This window comes from Borostomias antarcticus (assembly GCF_949987555.1).
Source record: "Borostomias antarcticus genome assembly, chromosome: 25".
Lineage (NCBI taxonomy): Eukaryota > Metazoa > Chordata > Actinopteri > Stomiiformes > Stomiidae > Borostomias > Borostomias antarcticus.
In genome coordinates, this window is record NC_140258.1 from 10,043,107 (window position 1) to 10,064,473 (window position 21,367).

Genomic DNA, 21,367 nt, shown 5'->3' on the forward strand with positions numbered 1-21,367 from the left:
AACCACACCTCTCTCAGTGGTTACCTCACACAGGGAACAGTCATTTAACCCATTTAACAATACACATTTAAAACTAGCAATGTGCTATTACAATGTAAATAAATACAAATTCAAACACGTTGAAATGGAGTGAGACGGAATGTTTAAGGACTTGTTTAGTCTTTCCTCCTGATACTTTTGCGATGCATTGTGACTATTAACCAGTCTTTGACTATGGATTTGAAGCTGCCAATCGGTGAGTGGGCTTGGGTGACTGCTGTCCTGCCGTGGGTAACTCTGGAGTCGGCAGCGCAGCACAACATTCATTTGTTCTTCTGGGCCTTCTGGGCAGACTTGGTGACCTTGCCCGTGGTGGCAGCCTTCTTCTCCACGGCCTTGATCACCCCCACCGCCACGGTCTGCCGCATGTCACGCACCGCGAAGCGACCTGCAGGAGGAAAGATGAAGACACGGGAAGGAGCAAAGGGAGACTTATATGTGAATGTTCAATTCCACGTCAGACAATACGTTAACAATCTCAGTAAAATTGACTGGACAGTATCACTTTATGTAAGTTCAATGCATTATTTTAAAACTGTGGTATCCTCCGTCCACCCTTCCTACCATATCTGAAGGAGCTATAGAGTTCACACAGACTGGCAGTGTCACACATAGCTTTCAATAACCACATGACACCGATAGTTTCTGCTAGGGAGAGGGAACATTATTCTGCAATCATTCCAATAGTCACTCACCCAGTGGAGGGTAATCGGAGAAGCTCTCCACACACATGGGCTTCCCAGGGACCATGTCCACGATGGCTGCATCCCCAGACTTGAGGGCCTTGGGGTTGTCCTCCAGCTTCTTGCCCGAGCGGCGGTCAATCTTCTCCTTCAGCTCAGCAAACTTGCAGGCGATGTGGGCAGTGTGGCAGTCCAGCACAGGGGCGTAGCCAGCGCTGATCTGACCAGGGTGGTTCAGGATAATCACCTATGAAGACATTAGATCCAGCCAAGGGAATAGTGTCAGAGACCCTATCTAGAAATGTGAAAGGTGGGGAGGGGGGGTGTCCAATGGCGAGCTGTATTTTAGAGCTGGTGTTTTCTCGTTGTTTACAATGGGTAATGAGCTCTAGAGAGCTCTACAGACCAGAGCTGTGTTTTACGCGCTATAGCGCCATGGGCTTTAGGCTTTTTCTTTTCCAGCTGAAAAAAGTTGCAATTTTTGGGCTAAAGCGCAGGCTGTAAAAGGCTGTTCTGATGACGACGACGGTCGGTTTTAACTAATAACTCCAGTCTGCAAAAACATGACACAGGGTGCTAACGGAGCTGTAAAGCATCGGTAGCCTAGCCAAGCTCTAAGCAGCTGGAAGCTTGGCGCAGTTCAGCTACATACAGCTCGTTGGTGGACATGAAGCCTTAAAGGGGAAAAGAGATGTAGAAAGCTGAATGCTTAAATCGGTATAAAAATAGCAACTGCATATTTATGAGTAAATGAGGGCAGTAGGTTGGTGGCGCCCACCTGAGCGGTGAAGTTGGCAGCCTCTTGGGGCGGATCATTCTTGCTGTCTCCAGCCACGTTGCCGCGGCGAATGTCCTTGACAGACACGTTCTTAACGTTGAAGCCCACGTTGTCGCCGGGCATCGCCTCAGTCAGGGCCTCGTGGTGCATCTCCACTGACTTGACCTCGGTGGTCACGTTGACTGGGGCAAAGGTCACCACAATGCCAGGCTTCAGGATGCCTGTTTCCACCCGACCTACGGGCACTGTACCAATACCTTGAGACGAAGACAGAGAGAAGTACCGTAATGATGATGTACTGAGCCTCAGTCCAGACGGTAGTATTGTTATCTCAAAAGCAATATTGGTAGTTAGATCAATCCACTGTCATCAAAGTCCATTCATCACAATCGTTAAAAACATCTAGCACAGTCTTGGTGTGGCGCTCACCTCCGATCTTGTAGACGTCCTGCAGGGGCAGGCGAAGGGGCTTGTCAGTGGGGCGGGACGGGGGCTGGATGGCATCCAGGGCCTCCAGCAAGGTGGTCCCAGAGGCGTTCCCATCCTTCCTGGTGATCTTCCAGCCTTTGAACCATGTCATCTGCGTATTGAAGAGACACAAGTGATAGTGTCAGTCAGCATCCGATCACTTTTTTTTGGGTTCAGAAATCAAGAATTTTCATTCTTGAGGGAAGAACTGCTGTTTACACAATGCATGCATTTTCTTAATAAGAACAACAGATTCACATTCATATCATGTTTTTATGGCTAGCTCACAATGGACATACAGTACTGTAGTTATAACAGCCCAGGTGAAATCTAAATCAGCATCCAGATCCCAGACACTATTCATTTTAAACATCAACTTGCCACAGTTGGTCTTTACTTACACACACACACACACACTCACTCACTCACTCACTCACTCACTCACTCACTCACTCACTCACTCGCTCAACTAGAGACCGAAGACATTCATCCAGATTTTGTCACCAAAAGTGGGTGCAAACAATTTGAGAGATTGAAAAAAAACCTGCATTGCAGAACCAATCCAACGTCTTTAGGGCGGTTCTTCCTAATTGGGCAGTGAATGTTTTGTCTTGTTTTGATTTTTCCACTCCTGTTTATTTGAAGGACATAATTTCCGGTAAAGCAGGTCTTTCACCCTATTGGAGATGTAGAAAGTGGTTCAGATTGGTAGCGTTGAGTTTCAATGATTTTCAATGGAGATGTCTCCAGACTTTCGGAGGCGGAGATCTCTAAAGTCTGGTACCGCGAGACTAGTCTTTACTGCTCTGTGTTCGTTGCTTACATTAGGGCTCGCCTCCAGCATGTTGTCACCATTCCAGCCCGAGATGGGGACAAAGGCCACCGTGTCTGGGTTGTAGCCGATCTTCTTGATGTATGTGCTGACTTCCTTGACGATCTCCTCGTAGCGCTTCTGGCTGTAGTTGGGCTCAGTAGAGTCCATCTTGTTGACCCCCACGATGAGTTGCTTCACCCCCAGGGTGTAAGCCAGCAGGGCGTGCTCACGGGTCTGCCCGTTCTTGGAGATGCCAGCCTCAAACTCTCCAACGCCGGCTGCCACGATCAGCACGGCACAGTCAGCCTGAAGATATCAGATTTAACACATTTTTCTTTTTTTAGGACTTTGTACACATGTTGTAACCTGCCTGGTAGGTTCTGAACTGGTTCTGATTCTGATTCTGGTTCAGGTTCTGAATTGTCACATGCATTGTCAAAATTGTTGCATATTTGACCTCAAAGGTATAAAGAAGACATGTGCATGAAGAATAATTCCTGTTTCCGACCTGGGAGGTTCCAGTGATCATATTCTTAATGAAGTCCCTGTGTCCAGGAGCATCGATGATCGTCACATAGTACTTGCTGGTCTCAAACTTCCATAGCGAGATGTCGATGGTGATACCACGCTCTCTTTCAGCTTTCAGCTTGTCCAGCACCCAGGCATACTTGAAGGAGCCCTTCCCCATCTGAGAGAAACACATCAGTCATCACAGATGTCCCATGCTCAATGAATGGTTCTTTCTGACGATACTAAGTAACATTTCTTAATATGCATCAATATGTTTTTACCAATTACAAACAGTGCTAATGGAAAGTATTCACCCCCCTTGCCATTTGAATGACAACATTTCAAGAACCTCTGCTTCTGAGTCATCTCCCACTGACCTCAGCGGCCTCCTTCTCAAACTTCTCGATGGTTCTCTTGTCGATGCCGCCACACTTATAGATGAGGTGGCCAGTGGTGGTGGACTTGCCTGAGTCCACATGGCCGATCACTACAATGTTGATGTGGACCTTTTCCTTGCCCATGGCTGTGATTGGCTGAGGGGATAGTAAGAGAAACAGTCAGTGAGTAGAACTGTAGGCCTTTACTAGAGCAGTCAATACAAATGTAGGGTTTCCTAGAACAGTGAGAACTCCCAGATAGCAAGCGGATCTGGGACATATACAGGCCAGATCTGGCCCAGATCCGCTTGCTATCTGGGCTGTAGCATAGCAGGTACTCAGCAAGTTCAGTGAGTGTAGTACAGCACCATGGCCAGGGACACTGAAGCTCACGTTTCCCTTGGCATTATAACCCTGATAGACTTAAAACTTGTAACGCTGCACAATTACGACGGTATAAATACAGTGATTATTGTGGGGATGCACAATATGTTTGTCTTGTTCTGTATATGTAACATGTATAACCTGATGGTTTGAGGACCTCTTAGTTGTCAGAACTGTAGAGGTTTATCCAGTTACACCAACCAATTGAGCTTCACATCAGCGGGCACAGAACTACATCAAGCTTGACACACATTCTGCCTCTCTCCCTCTCCTCTCCCAGCCTGCTGGCCAGCAAGTGAGCACTCCTCACTTCCCCAGCCACAGCTCTCAGCTCAGCTTAGGACTGTGACATTGATACAAGCTCTCATGTCACTGAATGTCCTCCCTTGTGTTTGCTATAAGGTCACAGACTCCATTTTGTCATTGATTCTAGCTATTGAGAATGCAGCAGCCATTTCTGAAGTAAGGCTAGGCTACTGCAGTACATGCCTGCACAGGTTAGGCTACATGAATCTATGGAAAAGCACCACTGTGGATTATCATGGTTTAGTGCTCTGAATAATTACTCAAGGTGGCTAGCTAGGATTTCAACCTTGATGTAAGAAACTTATCCCAATGACATAACTCATCGTCAACCTATACCAGGTTGGATAACTATTTGTAATGTTGCACAGGGCTGTCCTTTACCTTGCCAAATACCAGAGCAGACATCTATTTACAAATAGATATACCAGAGCAGACAGCATTAGAACACATTCATAAGCTTCTGACTGGAAAACGAGGGCAGGTGACAAAATTAGCCCACCGACCGTATAATTCAGATGTCTGGGGGATTTAGAGAGCTTTCCAGCCCCTCCTCCTGCCTGTCTCCGCCATGTTCATCGCTCCTATGACTATAAGCAGTCGACTGTGCGCTTCCATTCATTGCAGTAAGACTACCAAGAATAAACAACTTGCACAATTTCAAGTAAATCCTGTTACAAAGGTAAAACAACAGCATGTATCACATGTAAATGAAATAATTCCTACCTGTCTAAGTGCTCTATTTGGACTCGGTGCAGAACCGGAGAGGCTGAGTTGCTGATCCGTTTATCAGCCAGGAGGGGGTTATGCAATTGCACGCATTTCTCGTACACTCTCCTAGAGCATCACAATAAGGGATTGCAAAGAGTTTTTGACTTTTAATACAGGTAGTTTGTATATTTACAAAAATATCCTCACCCAGCCCTAAAATACACAATCATAGAGCTTGTTTGTTTGGTGAACTGAAGGTTTCGCAGTGTGAACAGTCGAGTTGCGCTCTTTACCAGCTGCTGGTTTGCGTAACAGGTGCAGAGACACTTTACAGACACTCCCTAACTTGTCTTAGAATTAACCTCTATAATAATAAGGGTCCTACACATCTGGCGCTCAAATAAAGACAGAGGCTATTTTAAATGTGTTTCCAGATATTTTATTACACATTTGTACATCTGAAAATGTCTGCGTGAAGAATGTGTATCTTTATCGTCATATAGTTTGACTTTTATAGACCCATTTGCAATATTGTGAAGATAAGGATGAAATGTCAATTTTGAGATTTGTTAAAGCATGGTTTTTGTTTGTAGCTTGAGTCCTGACACGCGTGGGCGCGACTGTTTTTCATCCTCACTCTCACATGATTTTGTTTGAAACTTTGTACATACAGACAGTTCACATTACACAACCAGTAACTTAGTATTCTGAGAGCACTTTGATTCATTGGAAAGCTTATATGCTATATGACTACAGACTATGGAGAAGTGAAGAGCAACAAACAGGTGTGTTAAACTAACCCACTCATGCCAGGACAGTGGCTACATTGAATTTGTTTGATAGCCATAACAATGAAAAAATCAACAAATAAAAAAATAATAGTTTTTACTGGAATGTTAACTTAAAAACACTGGCTTAAAAAAATACTACTTCACAATATATAGACAGTGAAGTTCATCATTTCCTTTAAAAACAACTGGTCAGAAACCACAAACGGAATTGATTTAGTAGAATGAGGCACAATGAAGGAGGCACAGAGCCAATCCTACCCATAATAACCGTAATGATATTTGTAATGCCTGAATTGAATGAGATTTGACAGGGTCGATGGCATCAGTGCTTAATTCTCAGGCCGGTTGGCCTACTGTGTGTAAGGCACAAGAGGGCAGTGTTTTGATCACAGTCCCTCAGTTGGAAACAACTCACACTCCCATAAATCATATAGCTTTTTCCTCTTTCTGAGATCATGCTGAGAACGAGCTACCAGACTCAATCAAGAACGGAAGTTAGACAATTAAACGGAAACCATGTGCAAATTAACATGTAAACAAAATAAAATATTGACATCCATGTTGATATGGACCACATACCATTTAAAAAAAAAAAAAATCAAATAAAAATTCCATTCAAAGGTTTATCCCCTAGGTTTGTGCGTAGAGCAGCCTTCATAAGATTGATCCAAGAACCTATATCCCATAATTGAGGTGTGCCCACTTGGTAAACAACGGCCACGCCCCCTCCACCGACAAGCTCTGACCGCCAGCATTGCTCTCAGTCGCCGTGAGAGTAGGTTTTTTGCACCGCCCAGGGCTGCACCTCTCCTCGACCAAACACCGTGTAGAAGACGGCGCCAAACAGGTTGATGCCGGCAGAGATGTAGAACACCGTCTGCCACTCCTCAATGGTATTCTAGAACAATCAAAACCAGCCATACAAGTGTTAGCCAATCACCTTTAAAGTCACAGACTTTCACATTTGTAGATGCGTATTCTTATGGTTCACGGTGGATGTGCATGATAAGTGCTTACGTTTTTGGTCAATGCTCTTGCTATGACCGGTCCCACCATGCCAGGTATCGTGGCAAAGGAGTTGGTGATGCCCAACAAAATGCCGGCGTACCTAAAAAGAGAGACAAGAAGAATGGGCAGATGATTGGCACGGTCTCCGTTGAAACAGAATAGCAGAAATGTTCTGAAGAACATGTGAATCCAGATCTCACGAGGGGGCGATGTCCAGGTGGTTGATGTTGAAACCGGAGGCGGAGAATCCTCCGAGGGAGGAGGAGACTGAGAGGAAGGCTACAGCCAGGATGTAGTTACAGCCTGTGTACCCAGCAGCCACCAGGAACACGGCCGGTCCTATCATACCTACAAAGACAGGTCATACTTGGGTTAATATGCTAAAGGAAGAGTGAGAGTGTGTGTGTACTCAGGCTGCTCCTCACCTATGAGAGTGAAGGCTTTCCTGACCGCCACAGTGGGGAAGACGCAGGTCTCCCTCAGGTAATCGGCCAGCTGACCCCCGAGGATGGCCAGTATACCGCAGCCAATGTAAGGCAGGGCTGACAGGATACCATTCTGACAGGGACAGACACACACAGACTACAGCACTCCTGTACAGGTATTACTTGAACAAGTGTATCAGGTACAGTATCCATAGGGGGCGACATACAGTTTAAGACATCACACAAAAAATAAGCCATGAATGAGAGCAACATACAGTCCAATGTAAGTCAGAATGGAGTTTCTGTGTTTCCGTTAATTGATTAATATTAGCGTCCTCAAGCAGTATGTCAGTGGTAGGTGTGTGGGTCGAAAAGGAAATGTGTGGTACTCTTAAAGGCTAGCTATTGTAGCCAACATGATGCCTTAGTCCTATGTATTGCGTGCGTGTGTGTGTGTGTGTGTGTGTGTGTGTGTGTGTGTGTGTGTGTGTGTGCGCGTGTGTGTGGACAGGGGCTCACACACAGGAAATTAGATATACAGTACCTGTGTGTGTATGTGTACAGGGGCTCACACACAGGAAATGTTAGATATACAGTACCTGTGTGTGTGTGTGTGTGTGTGTGTGTGTGTGTGTGTGTGTGTGTGTTGTTGTATGCATGTCCTCCTCAGGCCCTCACCTGCTGGATGCTGAAGCCCAGTATATCGCTCATGTACGTGGGCAGCAGGGTGAGCAGCGTGTAGAAGGTCCAGTTGTAGGAGAAGTGAGCCACTACGATGGCCCACAGAGGCTTGGAGGTCAGGATGGACGCCCAGGGGATGTGGCCCACGGTTGGAGACAGCTTGACCAGGGACACACACCCAAGAGACCATTAGAACCCCTATTCATCTTTAGATCATCTTCAGTTGCTCAATCACCTACATGTGTCATTTTGAACTGCCTGGGAGAATGGACATGGAATAAATCGAATGGAATATAGATGACTTGAAATTTCAGTTCTCTATCCTCTTAAAATATTCACCATTTCACCTTTTTACTTTGCATTAATAATGATACATTAATGCATTAATGGTACATCTATCCTAACAGTACTTTGGAGTGCTGGTTATGTCAGAGGTTGTAGATGAGCTGTAGAAAAATGTGTGACTGATGCAAATGACCGCCAATGCCTCATAATTGTGAGTGTGGTACTGTAACTATTGTAGAATGAATGGTGAAAATAAAAGCTGTGCACTAGCGAGTATTGTATTATTATAAAATTAAATGTAAAGCTATTTTGCAGTAAAATAATATTCAAATGTGCCATCGACAACAGTGCTGTACTTAAAACTATTACATAAGAATGCATGTTAATTCTGTCACGTGACTGATGTCCGGTCACTGCACATACAGTACAATGACCTGTCAGCCTGACACAAACACAGTCTCCTAATCAATGCAGCAGTTCACTGAAGTTTGTCATATATATATTTCTATGTATAGATGTTGTCACAAAACTGATCCGTCTCTGTTATTTCCTCAGTCCTAAAACAATGCAGACGTAATGCACAACTTGCAGCTTTCTGTCTCAACTCAGGACTAAAACACCTGCATCAATGGAAGGTGTTTGTGAAGACTCAGTTTGAGTCAGGTGTGATAGTTTTAGGGTGCAGCAAATGCTTGCCATACTGTAGGTCTCTATAGGATTGAGGATTAGAGAACCGAGGTTGAGGCCCTCTGACAAAAAAAAGCTTATATAATACATTTCCCAGATACATATATCTTGACCCTACCTCATTCTTAAGAGAGGAAATGATGTACAGTCTCTCCTGTTCAGAGATCCGTGGGTGTGTGCTGGGGGTGTTACTGACAAGGAGCGCCCACAGCACGAACCACACCAGCCCAACAGCACCTAAACACACACACACACACACACACACACACACAAATATATTTATGGTCATACTTATTTTGTTTGCCATATTGCCCTAAGCACTTTTTCAACATGTAGAGGCTATTCTCTACTTATTTTTTTTTATATAGAAAATTGATTTCTTTTAACCTTTTAGAAAGAGGAACAGAAGAAACTCTGATGTAGTTTGCAACAACTGCAGGAATGGAGGAAAACAAATAGGTCTTGGTCTGAACACCACTGGCTGTGTCATTTTCTGAAGTTCGAATATGTTTTCCGGCAAGAAAGTGACCATGTAGATTCCCAAAATGTGGCCAGTTTATCAAAATAACCTGTTTATATATCTGATCTGATGTTTGTTTTCCACTTCTGTAGGCTAACGTTAGTTAGCTACGTTAGTTAGCTACATTAGTTAGCTACGTTAGTTAGCTGTAGATACCTGCGGGGTTCAACAGAACCGTCGGAACAAATAGCTTAACAAGTTGTAAAATGATATTGGGGCCAATATCGTTAGCCTAGCAACGTAGCTAAAGTAACTAGCTTACTATACTGTTGTCTTAGCAGTTGGTAAAAGAACAGGATAAAAAAAAGAACTTGTTCCTTCATCTGAAGCTACTGAGACCTTGGATGACTGGATGGCTACAGGCAGTCAATTACTAAGCTAATATCAGACAAACGTTTATTTGCGAACATGTTAGCTTGCCAGTATAAACAGTTTTGTGGTTTTTTGTTTTGACAACTGATTCATCAATTTGACAACTGAAGTTCATATACCAAACACTTTTTCCAGAATGGTGTTAGTGATGATTGACCGACAGGTATTTTAGTGACATGACATCATGACGTTACGCATTGCTTCCTTGGAAGTCTGTCTCAATCCAGACTCCTTTACAGGCAACCTCAGACAAAAACACTGCCTCCAAAGGATACTGCCTCGCTAGACAGCAACGCAGCAGCAGGCACCAGCCTACCGTTTGAGACAGTCACTGTCTTTGTGCAAATGGCTGATGCTATAGAAAAACAAGTACAGGAAATGAAGTAGAATGTATTTGACTTTAAAGTGCTGAAACGTCGAGTTTCACATGTGTTATTTCTTTTCCATAGTCCTCTCCCCTTAAAGAAAATGTCGGCCTTACCAAACACATAGAAGACATAGGTCCAGTCCAGGTAGAAGCAGATCTCCCCAGACAGGGGAAGGGCGATCACTGTGCCCAGCTGCGCACCTGAAGAGGACGAATCAGAGGAAGTGACAGTTTCATAAAAAAGGAAAGAAAAAAAGAAGCAAACGATAATAACAATAACAATAAAAATATAATAACTTTATTTGTATAGCACCTTTCATACAAATAAATGCAGCTCAAATTGCTTTACAACAGAGAGGTTACATGCATGGAGTGCTTCACAAAAAAATAGACATAAAATGAACAAAAAGAAAAAAAGAGAAGATAAAACACATAAAAGAAGATAAAGATAAGTAAAATACAGAAGTAGGTTTTAGCCATGTATAAATCTGGACATGATTAGATGTTTGCGAGTGTGTGAGTCTGTGTGTTACCAGTGTATGAGATGGTGAGCAGTCTGCTCCTCTCCAAGGGCGGGGCCCACGACGCCCACATGGCATGCATGGCAGGAAACGTCACTCCCTGTTTGGCCAACATAAAACCACCCCTGGGTTTCAGCTCGCCTCATAGACAGTAACACCTGATAGAGTTATACAATAGAACAACTAGGACTACACATTGATACTGTTTAGATAGCAATGGAGTCTTCACCTTGGATAAACAACTATGTTCAAATATAACAAAAGTATTCAATTATACCATACTGTAGGTATATATACACACACACACACACACACTATTGCTATGTCCACACAAATGTGCACACAAGGAAAGGCAAGTTTATTTGTATAGCACATTTTAGCAACAAGGCAATTCAAAGTGCTTTACATGAGACATTAAAAGCATCAAGACAAAGTGCAACACATAAAAGGTCATATAAAACAAAATGCAAAAAAAGGACACTTTTCTTTATCACATACTGACACACACATACCTCTCCAATGCCCTCCAGTATTCTCACAGCGATGAGGTAGCCAGCGCCCATATCGGCCGCCACGGGGGTGAGCAGGGTGAAGATGACGGTTCCCAGGATCCCCAGACCCAGGAGCCATTTGGCTCCATAGCGGCGTGCCAGGTAGCCCCCAGGGACCTGCGTCAGGATGTACCCGTAGAAGAAGGAGCCCAGGATCCAGCCTTGGGTCTCAGAGTCCCAGTCATACACACTGGCCTGAGTAACAAACAGCACACACACACACACTAGTAGGTTATGCACACTGGGCAAATGAAGGCATTTGTAATGTGCATGGATTGTGTAACGCTCACAGTCAGATCTACACACTGCTACTCACGGTGTGGTTGTGTCTCGGCCGAGCAGGACTGGAGTGGGCGGGGCAAACGGAGCCGGTACTGTTGCCACTGGCGTTAGTGTTGTTAATCATGTCCACCATGGCGACACTGAGGTTGACCCTAAGGGCATAGGCCACGAAGAAGCCACAGCAGGACAGAAGGGCCAGGCCATACCGCACAGACCCACATGCTGGGGCTGGAGAGAGAGAGAGAGAGAGAGAGAGAGAGGGAGAGGGACAGAGAGAGAGAGAGAGAGAGAGAGAGAGGGACAGAGAGAGAGAGAGAGAGAGAGAGAGGGACAGAGAGAGGGACAGAGAGAGAGAGATAGACAGAGAGAGAGAGAGAGGGACAGAGAGAGAGAGAGAGAGAGAGAGGGAGAGGGACAGAGAGAGAGAGAGAGGGGGGGGGGGGGCAGAGAGAGACTTGTGAGGTGAGAGAGTTGGAATGCAATGCATGGACAATCAATCAGTTGCAGTCAAATTAACCATGACATTTTTTTGGGGGGGGGGGGGGGGGGGACTGTCGTCTGTGAAACATGGATGTATAATGTTACTGCTGTGAAAGCCATCATTAATGATTCTATACAGTGGCGTGCACATTTGATGGCTCTGTCATCAAAGCCCTGAAAGCTGGTTACGATCTATCAGCTATTGGCAATGTGGATGCACCATTCCACCAAGCCACTGCCTTCATCTCAGCCTGTTATGGCATAACGGAGAGCATGGACATGACACACACCAGGCTACTTGTCTGGGGAAAAAAGAACGGGAAAGAACACGTCTTCACCAAATCTAGCTGCTATACCTCCAACAAAGGAAGCGTTCACTGAAAATGTAAAGAGGTCCCACTTCCAAGCGTATCTGTGGAGAAATCTCAATAACAATCTGCCACCTGCAATGAACCCAGAGGAATTTGGATGGGAAAAGGACACCAGTGACAGGGCACTGATCCCAATCCACCTACCAGAAGATGTCAAACTTGTTCCAGACTACATCCTGAAGATGATCAAGAGTGAAACTCCTTGTAGCTCCAAGAAATGCAGCTGTAAAGTGCATGGTTTGCCATGCACAATGTTCTGTACATGTTTCAGGGTAGGATGCTCAAGACCCTAATATGTAATATTATTAAATGAACTTGGGCATGAATTGTACTTCGTTGCCAAACTTTTTTTTTTTGTGCCTCCGCCCACCCACCCACCAGATGATTTCTGGCTATGCCTCTGCAGTATTCATTTAGGATACATAACCTCCTTTATTAATAGTCATTGTAGACGATCCATTTGATGCATTTAATTCCTATAATGCATGCAATATCATAAGTCTCTATTTTTGTGTGATTTTGGCATTTTCTGGCATGAAGGGGATCATATCTGAAAATGCTCAAGGGATATCACCAAGCACCCTCCTGTATTTTGAAGAGGTACCCCCAAGCTACAAGAAACAGCAAAGAAAAAAATTCCACCCGACAAAACAAGGTTCACCTATAAATCGGGCTATGGCTCCCGGACTATCAGCTGTTTGACGCTGTATGAGACTTACTTCACAACAGAGACAAATAAATGCAAGTTATAGTTTTGCAACTGAGGCTTAGGGGGCAAACAATACACTCGTTTGGTTTATGTGTTAGTTACCTGGCTGGTTAGCTGTCGTCACTCGGGCACTCTGGGTGGGGAAAGGGCAGTGGAGGAGTAGCGCGCCTCCGTTTGGGTCCGCTTTACGCGTTTACCGTTGACAAATGAAGAGAGGGAGTGTGTGTGTGTGTGTGTGTGTGTGTGTGTGTGAGTGTGTGTGAGTGTGTGCGTGTGTGTGTGTGTGTGCGGGGGGGGCACAGATAGACACCACCTCGTGTCTATCTGTGCACGTCCCTGATTCTATATAGTCTTCCTGAAAATAATCGGGGCCACAGCGCTCAGAACCGGTGCAAAGTACAAAAACTTTGATCAATAATAAAGAAGGGTCCGCACTCAAAACTATTGTTTATGCTCTTTTAATTCATGATGATGGACAGACCAGACAGACGCGTTTCGGCTCTGCCTTCTTCAGTGTTTAGCCTACCTACCTACCTACCTAAAAGTTTGTTAATTGCTAGGCTAGGACTACAGGTTATAGCTATCATACCGACATCAGATGATTTAAATAAAGGTGAGTCTCGGTCACATGCATCGACATCAGCTGATCATAGATAAAGGTGATGGTCACGGGACAGACACTACAATATATAGCTATACAAAAACTAAAGTAGCTAGATGCAAGCTGTGCAATAGTTGATTTGTTGGTAACCAAGTTTAGAGAAAGGAATATTAAGTTAGCCTAAATAACGTTACTCTAACCTAGTAGTTCACAAGATGTCAGCTGTTGGTTATCTCGTAGTAAAAGCGTCATTTAGCAAGCTAGCAAGTACTAGCTAAGTGAGCTGGATAAACACTCACCTCTCTCTACTTTCTCATCCTGTCCGCGGAGCAACAAGGGCTGCTCCTGGTCTTCGGTCTCCGTGTCCGTGGCATTAGGCTCCATTGTGCATCAGAGATCTCCTAGAAGACGACAGGAGGCTATGGAGGAGGAACAGGAGGCTATGGAGGAGGAGGAGGCTATGGAGGAGGAACAGGAGGCTATGGAGATGTTATCCCCTGTGCAGCAGATCCTCCTGCCTCACTTTCGACGTCTAGCTACAGGAATCACGAGAAACACCGGACCGGATGTTTACAGTCACTCCAGTGAGTAGTGACGAAATAGTGTACACTTCAATCGATATCCACACGATGGCGCTGTAGGCACACGAATGAAGGGCAATAGTCAAAATTGACATCACATAGTTCCCTATAGGGAGGGAAGGTGAAGACATGCGCCCCCTAGCGGATTTGTTCCTATCGGAGAGGAGTTTTGATGTAAACTCCCATAGACTGGATTTTCTAATAATTACTACGAAGCCATTTCGGTGAAGTTATCAAAACAAAAACTTGAGTGTCTGTACATAAATAACCTACTAACCGTGAGAATTTCAAACAGTATTTTTCCTACTCGCTTTCATTTCAGGGAAAAGGCTTTAAAAAATAGATACTGGATTGCACCATGGATAGCACATATAAAAATGACCATAAACCTATCAAAAATACATTCAATAATTTAATTGAAGCTGCAAGTGACAATGAGACGGGGTCCTACGGTTATTAAAACTGACAGACGGGGAGACAGACCAGACCACGTCTGAGCAAGCACATCCATAACATTTTTTTCAAGACCAAACTTTATTGAGTGCAAAAGAGTATTTGCCATATATGACCTTTCAACGATACATACAGACAACCGGAAGGGAACAATATTGTTGTTCTGTAATATCAGACTTTGAAAATAAAACTAAATTATCCCTGCCCATCTTCTAGATACATAATACTAATATCTTGTTAAAGTAGCAATTACAGCAAAAGTCCTTTCACAATTGAGATTAAAAACCTGTAAATGTTTGACCCAAATCGTTCACATAGCCTACTGTACGCTATTTCAATATTTAAGAACTATCCTAAGTTACATAGTGTTACTAACAAAATGCCATATGGAATGCCTTAAAACGGTGTTCTGGCTACATCTGTTTTCCATCAAATTTTCCTCTCACACTTTCTCTTAACACCCACAATGCCCAAGTTTGGCCTACATTTCATAATGTAAACATTAACACTCCCTGTAAGTACTAATTCATTGGTAGAATACCCTAATAATATTTGATTCCACACATAACAGGTATTCTACAAATAACTGAAATACTCTCTATCTCTATTCCCTTCTCTTTCCATCCTATTATCACATCCTTGCATATCTTCCTTTCTTAAGCTTTCATAACAAATGTTCAAAAACCCTACTAACCGAGAGCCTTATGTACACACATGCAACTATGTGTGTGTGTGCGTGTGTGTATGTGCGTGAGCATGTGAGTGACTATGTGTATAACCTCAGACCAGCTTGAGTGTCAACACAACAAAATAGCATAGCAATCTTGCAATTTCACAAGGAAACATAGTGTAAATATGTGTCAGTAGTACAATATTTCATGACCTTGTCAAAATTTTAGTCTGGTGCCATGGACTTTAGTCCTTGGTTGTGTCAATCATCTTCAATGATGGGATGTTCTCTATCAACAAAATAATAGATATGAGGGACGTACAGTATCATGATATCTAATATCTCCTGGATAATTATACCAAAAAAGCATGATTCAATAAATCTATTATTTCATCACTGGCAGACGTTAGCCATGTTTGACAAATTTCTCATATTTGACAAATATTAAACAAATCAAAGCACATGCAAAGTTAACTACCCCTACATGACAAAAACAAAACATCATGCAGTTTACATCACATTAACCAGTTAACCAGCAACTGCAACAAGTAAATAAAAGTATCATCCAGATACAGTATTTGCTGTATATTTACTGTAAAGTAAGTATAAGTACACACACTTGTGGGTCATTTTCGGTGTGTGTCTACAGGGAGAGAGTTCTTCACTGCAAAATTGTATGACGGCAAAACAGAATACTCAATGTTGATGCCCTCATCAACAATTGATAACCTTTACTCTCTGGTCCCAAAAAACATCTCTAATCTGCCTATACTTTTCCAACCCCCCCCTGGCAGACAGGGGTATGACCCAACAGACTACCTACTGCATGTCCAACACAGACTGTAGCAAAGTCTATAGCAGTTCCTGGGTGAGTTTATGCTTCGAGCTGCGTTTAGCTTCACAAGTGCCCCTAATGTGTCCAGAGGTCTGCAAATAGAGATGCGGAATAAAAAGCTCCACTACATTTTCTTCCCTCCTCTCCTCTTCTCCTTCGCCTCTCAGACCATTCTTTCCGTTCAGAGGTAATTTCCCCTGACACAAGTATCCTAAAGGGGAAGTTTGCGAGGCTTGGTTTAGCTCAGACTGGGTCAGTGTTAAGCATTCCGCCCTGAATGGTGTGAGCTGAGAAAAAAGTCCAACCTCTAACTATCGTTCCCTGAATGTGTCAGATGGATATGGAGTTTCCATTGTGCTGGTTGGGGGGGAGACTGAGGCTGAGGCTGGGGCTGAGGCCCAGGTTAAGGTTGGGCTGGGGGCTGGAGGAGGTCATTGTGAGGTCGTTGAGGTTGGGCTGGGGGCCAGAGGTCACAGTAAGTCCATTCAGGTCGGGCGAGAGGTCGAGGAGGGCGACTGGTGAACCGTTGAAGTTCGCCACGCGTCGGAAGACGAAGTGGAAGGGTTCTGCTTGGGACCGGCTGTGGAGCTCCGCCTTGATCTTCTGAGGGTAGGTGTCGGGGGCAAGCTGCTGGCTGGTGCCCTCGGTGAGCAGGAAGAGCGCATAGTTCTCTGGGTCATGAACTTTGAATTTTAGGGCACAGATCTGGCAGACTTCTTCGGTGGTGGCGTAAGGGCGCACCATCAGGGTTTTGGCCGTGCAGCCGCTGTCCACCTCCTGCAGCGCCACCCGCAGGTAGTTCTGGGGAAGAAGACAGGGATAGTTTTACAGTTGACAAATGAGTTCAGTACATTTTGGACCATGTTAAGTTGATATCTCCATGTAAGTTGTTGGAAATTAGAGTACACATGTTTTGTAACACACATGCAAGACAAGGGAGCCATGGAGGCACATAATTAATACATTTGTGTGCGAGAGAGATAAGGGAGCACAGCTGTATGTAACGTGCGTGTGTGTTAAGAGAGAGAAGCCGTCTGCGTGTGTGAGGGATGATGGGCGTTACCTGGAAGTCATCCACGGAGGGCGCAGTGCGCTGGGTGGTACGTCGGCGGTGCCACTGGTGGAGCGTGTTGCGTGTCTCTGAGCTGAGGATACGGGCAGCTTGCTCTTCCTGGAAGTTCCTGATCAGTGACATGGCTCCGTAGGCGCTGGTCAGGTAGTAACCACCTACGGGTATGACAAGATACAGTATGACATCAAAACTAACTTAACAGGATCAGTGATACTGTGTTAAGCAGCATATCCAGGCAGTCCACTCCCCATAGACCTCTAGTCTCGCCAGATAGAGGTGTTAGGTGTATTAGATGGGTCTGTGTGTTTGTGTGTGTCATAAATAACACAGACTAGTCGACTACCAAACCACTAGTCGACCTTGTGCATTGCCAGTCAAGCTGTGGGGAGTTCATCTTTGTCGTTATTTTTTTTTTTAAATTGACATTAGTTTATTGACCATTGTGATTTGGTGAAAAAAATAATTGTGGTAAACTCGCAATTAATTGATTAGTCAACTATTTTTGGGGAGTAGTCGATGACTAATGCAGTAGTTGTGAATGCCCTAGTGTGTGTGTGTGTGTTGTACCTTCTCCACTGAGCAGAGAGGGGTCCAAGAGCTCCATCATGTAGAGGATCTCGTTGTCCAGCTGGGGCATGTCACACTGGGCCAGCACGTGGGTCAGCATGGGCAGGAAGTCATCTGCACCATACATACGACCTGAACACAAAAACATTTGAGAACACTTGAGAAAGTCAGCTGTGGTGTGTGTGTGTGTGTATATGTGTGTGTGTGTGTGTGTGTGTGTGTGTGTGTGTGTGTGTTCGTGAGCGTGTGTGTTTGAGAGAGTGGTAGATAGAGATAGAGCATGTGTATTGGAGTGTGTGTGAATGTATGCAGAGGATTACAAATGATGAGGATGAGAAAACACAACGTGTGTGAACTCATACTGTACATGACATCCTGTGTGTGTACTGTTCATATTCAATGCATAGGAGCGCCTGTGCCTACTGTACCTGAGTTGTCCTCCATGATGGTGTAGATGAGTTTACACACGCGCAGCAGCATGGTCACCTTCTTCTCCGGAGAGTACAGCTTGCACATGGTTTGGAACTTGTGCCGAATCTTCTCGATGGCAACGGGGTCTGGAGGGAGGGCGTCGGCCACGCCCATTTCCTGGGGCCGTCGGGCCTTGGCCAATGAGATGTTCTCCTTCAGCTCCTGCCACGCCCCGCTGCGCACCTGAAATTCCTGAAGGGCGGCCGCCACCACGCCTTTGAGGGGCTTCAGGACACACTTGTGCATGGCCTTCTCCAGCACCTGGTCTGTATTGGAGAGAAGAGGGGGGGGATTGTCACTTTCATACAGTAAACAAAGTCTTGCTAGTCTCCCGAAGGCCGTCAGGATTCCATGCCAGGTCATCGTGACGTTCCGTAGGCCTCAGCTTTTACAAGCTCCGTTCAAAAGGGCTGACTAACTAGAACCATGATATCATAACACAGACAGGATGGTTACCCAACCCCGGAGCCATGTGTGCGCGCGTGTGCTCTGCTGACGGTGCTACAGAATGAGGCCAAGTCAGCAGGATTTTGGCTGAGGATGTGTGCAGACACAGGCTTTACTTTCCACTTACAGCTGGCCGTCATCCACCATCTGACACTCTCATACTTTACTGGATTCATCCCTCTCCCCCTCTCTCTCTCTTGATGTTAGCCTTGGGTTTTCTCAAAATCTACTTCAGATCTTATCACATTTTCTCCCAATTTGATAGCCAATTCCCCTTGTTGCTATAGAGGATTTGCCGCACACCCCATAGTCGGTGATCTGAAGGACAGAGCCCGACTCTCTCAGCTCGCGACTGTGACTCCCGACGCCAGACGGTGTCACTGTGGCGCAACAAATCTTCTAGCCGAGATTAAACTAACCACCTCAAGAGCGGTGGCCCAATGTGCCACTCCCTCTGGTGATCCGGCCATACTCGGGGTCTGGCAAGACCAGGGTGCGAACCCCGAAACTGCACCGAAACCGTGGACCCCCGACTGGAGTTTTCCGGTAAGTTGCGTAACCAACCAGTTGAACCAGGATTGTGACTCGATTTGCAACCATTCAGACTTCACAAGAACACGTGTCAGTTCTGACTACATCCACTTATTCTCCCACTCATCCTCTCTTTGGAGTCATAGTTGCTAAGAATAGCAGTAGTTGCCAAAGTGTGGATAGAGTTTAAATAAAGGCGGTGCAGTCACATTGTTGAGGAGGACATGATAAACGTAGGCTTTCACTAAGCCAGGACCGATGCTGGGACACACATTAAAAAAACGACAGCTTACTCTCTTCTCTCCCTCTGCCTTTTAGCATCTCTCTTCTCCTTCCTGTTTCATGTGCTTTCCTTTATGCTATCATCAGTGTAACTGCTTTAGCCACTGACCCCTACCATTAATGTTATGGAAGCTGCTGCTAGTTGTTGTGAGCTCATGAGCTAACGGGCTATTCCGCTCTTATTGTGCTGTATTGGAAGCATCGGAACTGATGTGTCCAGGCAACAAGACCCATCTTAATTTATCATTATTATCATGTCATTTCAATTCACAGCTATTTCAGTGGCATGACTAGCTTTCGTCCTACCAGTCCTGAACAGAAACAAGCCAGCCACACACACATAAGCCAGGCTGGACCTGCCCTGGTTGCCTAACTTGTCCCAACTCTAGTCAATAACAACACAGAGGAATGTAGCAACCTCTACCCCTGCAGAGAGCCGGCATGCTGTCCTGCAACACAGCCTCTCTGGTACAGCAAGCCTCTGGAGGCAGACATACTGTGGATCTCGCCTCGCACACAGTGGGCTTATATGTCCATTGAAAATTGTTGTCTGTAGATACATACAGTTGAAACACCATGAACTACATACGGTAGTGTATGCTGCAAGCTGATTATTTTGATTTAGACCAGAGGGACATTTTCACTTGTGTATGTCCTAAGTAGCCTACCATGAGTAAACACTTAAGTAGATTAGTAAAAATTAGCAAAAATGAGCTCCAGAAGCACTGGAGGTATGCCGATCTACTCAACTGCAGGTGTGTGTGTGTGTGTGTGTGTGTGTGTGTGTGTGTGTGTGTGTGTGTGTGTGTGACTGTGTGCGCGTGAGCAAGGTGCTGTAGATAGTGTGACAATGGCGATCGATAAGGAGGGACACAGAGGAGCCAGTGCTCTCAGGGACTTATCAGCCAAGGACTCCCACACTCCTACTCTAGCCTGGACCTCTCCCACTCACCAAAACATCTCACCTCAACTCCTTTTACCATCATAACATCCTCCCTGTACTTCTTGGAAATGGGCACAAATACACACGACTGGACACACGCAGTTAGAAAAACAGGTCACACTTTACAATAAGGGTCACAAAAAACATTAGTTAACTGTTAACTAATGCTTATTTAGGGTTAGGTTAGGTTACTAATGTTAATTAATACCTTAGTTAAGGTTAGGATTAGGATTAGGGTTAGGTGACTTAACCTTAGTTAACATAAATAACATTAGTAAATGGTACATAGAGACTTTAGTTAACTGTTACTTAATGCTTAACAATGCATTAACTAATGTTTATTAATGTACCCTTATTGTAAAGTGTTACCGAAAAACACAAAGAGAAGAATACAAGAGAAGTGAATCTATTCACACATCCCACTCCATTCCAGCAGTGGCCGTGGTAACACACTAGTGAGACATACCACACACACACACACACACACACACACACACACACACAGAGAACTCCCCTGATGCCCAGGGGATGTCCACTCCACTACTTCTCAATAAAGCAAAGATAAATAAAGGACTGAAGGTGTATTTCCTAGAATGGCTCATAGGGAAGTGCTGCTTTTTGTGACGCACTCCCTAGACGTGTACAGGACAAGGAAGGATGGTGGTGAATGAAGGAGACAAATGAGTCTCTCTCTCTCCCAGTGTTGAAATAGCACTGCAATCTAAAAGGAAGGTGACTTAATCTGAGCTGTGACAATCTGAATTGTGCTCAGTTGAAGGGCTGATATGAAGTCTGTG

The 21,367-nt window shown here is 44.8% G+C and overlaps 3 protein-coding genes across 4 annotated transcripts in view; all 3 read right to left on the reverse strand.

Annotated features, from left to right (window-relative positions):
• Positions 1-302: 302 nt before the first annotated feature.
• On the reverse strand, positions 303-3,813 carry eef1a1a (eukaryotic translation elongation factor 1 alpha 1a; the record flags this gene model as incomplete). The annotated part of the gene is made up of 7 exons (XM_084458497.1): positions 303-427; positions 735-969; positions 1,501-1,757; positions 1,930-2,080; positions 2,792-3,088; positions 3,291-3,470; positions 3,670-3,813. The coding sequence occupies 7 exons, from the start codon at positions 3,811-3,813 to the stop codon at positions 303-305; spliced, it is 1,389 nt and encodes a 462-aa protein (XP_084314623.1).
• Positions 3,814-5,545: 1,732 nt separating this feature from the next.
• slc17a5 (solute carrier family 17 member 5) lies at positions 5,546-14,242 on the reverse strand. 2 transcript variants are annotated; one of them, XM_084458559.1, is made up of 11 exons: positions 14,018-14,242; positions 11,592-11,785; positions 11,237-11,470; positions 10,737-10,824; positions 10,318-10,404; positions 9,063-9,181; positions 7,970-8,131; positions 7,292-7,424; positions 7,067-7,214; positions 6,876-6,966; positions 5,546-6,756 (listed from the first exon to the last, which is right to left on the reverse strand). In XM_084458559.1, the coding sequence occupies exons 1-11, from the start codon at positions 14,100-14,102 to the stop codon at positions 6,619-6,621; spliced, it is 1,479 nt and encodes a 492-aa protein (XP_084314685.1). In that variant the 5' UTR covers positions 14,103-14,242; the 3' UTR covers positions 5,546-6,618. The 2 variants fall into 2 exon arrangements, with proteins under 2 accessions (XP_084314685.1, XP_084314686.1); XM_084458560.1 differs by lacking the exon at positions 14,018-14,242 and adding an exon at positions 13,220-13,295.
• A 629-nt stretch (positions 14,243-14,871) lies between these two features.
• The window catches only part of rin2a (Ras and Rab interactor 2a), a 29,670-nt gene continuing 23,174 nt past the window's right edge, over positions 14,872-21,367 (reverse strand). The window contains exons 9-12 of the mRNA XM_084458636.1: positions 18,325-18,633; positions 17,897-18,028; positions 17,321-17,484; positions 14,872-17,058 (exon numbers count right to left, since the gene is read on the reverse strand). Coding sequence (XP_084314762.1) covers positions 16,588-17,058; positions 17,321-17,484; positions 17,897-18,028; positions 18,325-18,633 — 1,076 coding nt within the window. The 3' untranslated portion in view covers positions 14,872-16,587. The remainder of the gene's footprint in view (positions 17,059-17,320; positions 17,485-17,896; positions 18,029-18,324; positions 18,634-21,367) is intronic.

What these genes read in the sequence shown, in the direction of transcription:
- slc17a5 (XM_084458559.1), bottom strand. Translation starts at nt 14,102, where the DNA reads ATGGAGCCTAATGCCACGGACACGGAGACCGAAGACCAGGAGCAGCCC. An exon ending in GCTCACCATCTCATACACTG is followed by an intron (nt 10,405 to 10,736) that starts GTAACACACAGA and finishes CGTCCTCTTCAG; the next exon opens with GTGCGCAGCTGGGCACAGTG. An exon ending in CTATGTCTTCTATGTGTTTG is followed by an intron (nt 9,182 to 10,317) that starts GTAAGGCCGACA and finishes GTGTGTGTTTAG; the next exon opens with GTGCTGTTGGGCTGGTGTGG.